The sequence below is a fragment of the Poecilia reticulata genome, linkage group LG20 (genome assembly GCF_000633615.1).
Source record: "Poecilia reticulata strain Guanapo linkage group LG20, Guppy_female_1.0+MT, whole genome shotgun sequence".
NCBI lineage: Eukaryota > Metazoa > Chordata > Actinopteri > Cyprinodontiformes > Poeciliidae > Poecilia > Poecilia reticulata.
In genome coordinates, this window is record NC_024350.1 from 26,033,114 (window position 1) to 26,036,513 (window position 3,400).

At 39.6% G+C, this 3,400-nt stretch overlaps 2 protein-coding genes across 2 annotated transcripts in view; both read right to left on the reverse strand.

Annotated features, from left to right (window-relative positions):
• The window catches only part of LOC103457031 (protein NLRC3-like), a 43,862-nt gene that overhangs the window by 31,878 nt on the left and 8,584 nt on the right, over positions 1–3,400 (reverse strand). The window lies entirely within an intron of this gene.
• Positions 4–3,388, reverse strand: LOC103457032 (E3 ubiquitin-protein ligase TRIM11-like; the record flags this gene model as incomplete). Its single annotated transcript, XM_017301791.1, has 2 exons — positions 3,079–3,388; positions 4–221 (listed from the first exon to the last, which is right to left on the reverse strand). Coding segments are annotated over exons 1-2 (474 nt in total), but the record flags the coding sequence as incomplete, so codon positions are not given.

Consider the following 3,400-nt stretch of genomic DNA (forward strand, 5'->3'; position numbering starts at 1 on the left):
AGAGTCATGGAGGTTCTGGATCTTGGAAGCTCTCTCCAGCTGCTTCACCTCATGTTGGGTATTAACCTCTTCACTCCATCCCTCTGTGATGTAGAGATCAGTGTATATCCTATTGAGGAGGGTTCTACTTCCTGTTACATCACTTCCTTCAGTCACACATTCACATCTCCTCCTCAGACTGATCTTATGTTCCTCTAAAACCTCCTGCAGACCAACATCTGCTGAAACAGAAGAAACAACTGAATTAAAAATGTGACTGTGTTTAAGTTGGAACAAAACCATTTGGATCAGATTAGAAAGTTTTATACGGTCTCTGACGTCACATGACCTGAAGATAAATGATCGGATCCATTCTCTGAAACAGAATGTTGTTCTGTTGTCAGACAGAATATTTCTGACTTTGTTTTGTGACCAGAATTTGTTCTGTCAGGATCTGATTCACAAAGCAGATCAGAAAAAAATCTTACAGAAACATGTTCATCAAATGCTTTAATGAACATGAACTCTTCCTCATCATGTCACCATGTCCTCATTTTACTGTTTCTATCTGAGCTTCTCCCACAAACAGCAGCTGCAGATACAGAGAAAAAGAATAATGTTTTCTCCTTTTCTAGCCAAAATGAGGGAAATCTAGAGAAAAACATTTTATCTGCCAAAGAAACATGTTTGTTTATTTGATGAACATTTAAAAAGTTTTGTCGCTATCAGATCTCTGGATCGGATGTTTTTAAAGAAACATTATAGTTTGAAAATGACATGGATTTGATTTGGTCCCTTAGAGGTAAACAACAAATTGTTATAATTATTACATAAATTACATGGAAATATATAAACTCTAATCTGTGCCATATTATCAGATTAAATAAAGGTTTCTATTTCAGACTTTCCTTCCCTCTTTCTGTAAAAGCAGCAGGTTGCTTTTTCCACCTTCTTGTCTCCATGCACTGTAGGAGCCAAATATGTGATATATTCCCTCTTTGGTCACTAGGTGGCGCTGTAGGCTCAACAATCTGAGTCAGGGACAACAGGTAGCAGGCAGGTGTTGAACTCAGAAGAGAAACAAGTTTTTTTGAGCGCTGTGTGATCACTGTTGTTGTTTCCTTTTGGAGTTACTGATTCTGTACTATTCATCTAGTCAGAGTTGAATAAAGAGGCGAATCCTGGGACTGACTTTTACACATCATAACAGGTTAAGGTTGCCACCTTTCAGAAAGTAAAATAAGGGTCGCTCCCCGTGGCGCGTCATCCTACTGTCATGGGGCCGCTGCAGTGATAGTGATAGCTCTTTTTAAAAAAGTGATCCATAGAGCAATCGTTCATACTTAGAGTACTCCAAAATTGTACTCCAATCAAAGTAGTATACCTTAAACATGTCTAATTAAGCAAGTGTAAAAAGTATTTGGTAAACTGTTACTGAGTAACAGTTTACATCTGATTTAATAACCACAATGTGTCCTCAGACAGCCTAAAGTATAAAAGTTATGTGAAAACTCTGGTGTTGTAAAGAGTATTACTAAAATACTTATACAAATAAATAGTTAGGCTTGGAGGCTGGTTCTAAACGAAATTTACCACAAGAGTAAGGATAGCCAGTGTTATTTCACGGGGACACTTAAAAAAGAATGAAACGGAAAAACAGAGCAATATTTCATCATTTGATATAATAAATAAGCCAAAGAGCCACTTGTGTCTCCAGAGATTCAGGTTGCAGATCCTGATCTAGTAAATGGAAACTATGATCCTATACAGCAGCTAAAAGTGCAGCACTATTATTTTTAATTCATTGTTAAAGTAAAATTGAGAAGATTAAAAAAAAATCCACCTCTGAATATTAACAAAAGACATTTATTTAGCATAATTTCTTCTGCACCCCTTTGGCCCCCATCTAGAACCGCACCTGGGCTGCAGCTCTGTGTCTGACATTAATACATTAAAGGTCCACTGAACACTGAATTAATAAAATATGTCAACATTTCTTAATAAATAAACAGAAAACCTGAACAAACCTTTTAAAGTAGGAAATATTTACATATTTACTGTCTACTACCACTTTACTCAAATCTAACTCTTTAAGTAGTTCACATTCATCAATCTGTTCTTGACATGATGGTGGAACCACTTATTGCTGTATTTACCCTTATAGTGACATAATGAATTCATAAGATCAAATAAAAACAGGGCATACAAATATCGGCAGCTCATAATTTGCTGTGCCAAAAAATTAATCCCCTGCTAACTCAGCCAAATAAAGAGTGAAGAGGGATTTCACTTTTCTACGTAATCAGAGTAGCTCTATGAACTGCTGGTATGAGTTTCATATCAACAGGACAATAGACAGGGTCATATTTCAGTCCGTTTTCTCATTAATATGCGAGAGTTTAGAGCGATGCGCGCTCCCGCTACAGGGCATGTAATTCTCTGCAGGCCTGCGTTTCTTGGTATAACACCTGTAACACCTGGCCTACAGGACCAACTTTGTACACCCCGGTTTTAAAACACAGCTGGTTGATAGCGGCTCACTGCAGCTGCATAGTGTGCGTCTCTAGGCAACTGTGACGGCAGCATCGGTCCGTAGCGTTCTGGGGTCCTTTAGCTCCCACCACGACAATTTAGCTGACCTTAATATATCCTGTGTTTTATTTTGGTCATTATTGTTACAATTAGTGTTGATGTGTGTGATTGGTGTGTCTATCAGACATTTATAGAAATACGGAACAAATCGCATCCCGTATCGGTTCAATACGGGACGCAACATTTAACAGCCAAATGAGGGACAATTTCGTATTTTAAGGGACGGGTGGTTAGCCGCCTAGCATGTCACTAGTGCAGAACTAGGCTGCCTAGTTCATACATCAAAATGACCATCAGATTTAAGAAAATGTTCCGTTTTAATGCAATTAGCACAAAGAGTTGAGAACAGAGTCACTTTAAAGTAAAACTATTTAGACCAGCTGGAAAAACACAGATTTAGTCGACAGGAAGATTTATAAAACCTTAAATGTCCAAATCCCAACTGAAGATGTTAAATTGGTCCAACAGACGGTAGAAGAAGCTCTGATTGGACGTGTTCAGTCTCACCTGGAGCACAGCTTCTCTGATTGGCTGTCAGCAGTCCAGCTGCTGTTCTGGGTCTTTTCCCACACTGGGGGCAGGAAGAGGGTCCAGATGGAGCAGACTGGTCCCAGTAGGACCTGATGCACTGTCTGCAGAACCAGTGTCCACAGCTGGTAGAGACCGGATCCACCAGAACCTCCTGACACAAAGCACAGCAGGACGGCTGCTCCTCCTCACCAACGCTGCTCCTCTTCCTCCCTCTGTGAAGACATTTCTTCATCACTGAAATAGTTCACTAACAACAGGCTGGAGCCGTCCTGGTACCAGAAGCTGAGTCAGAACAGAA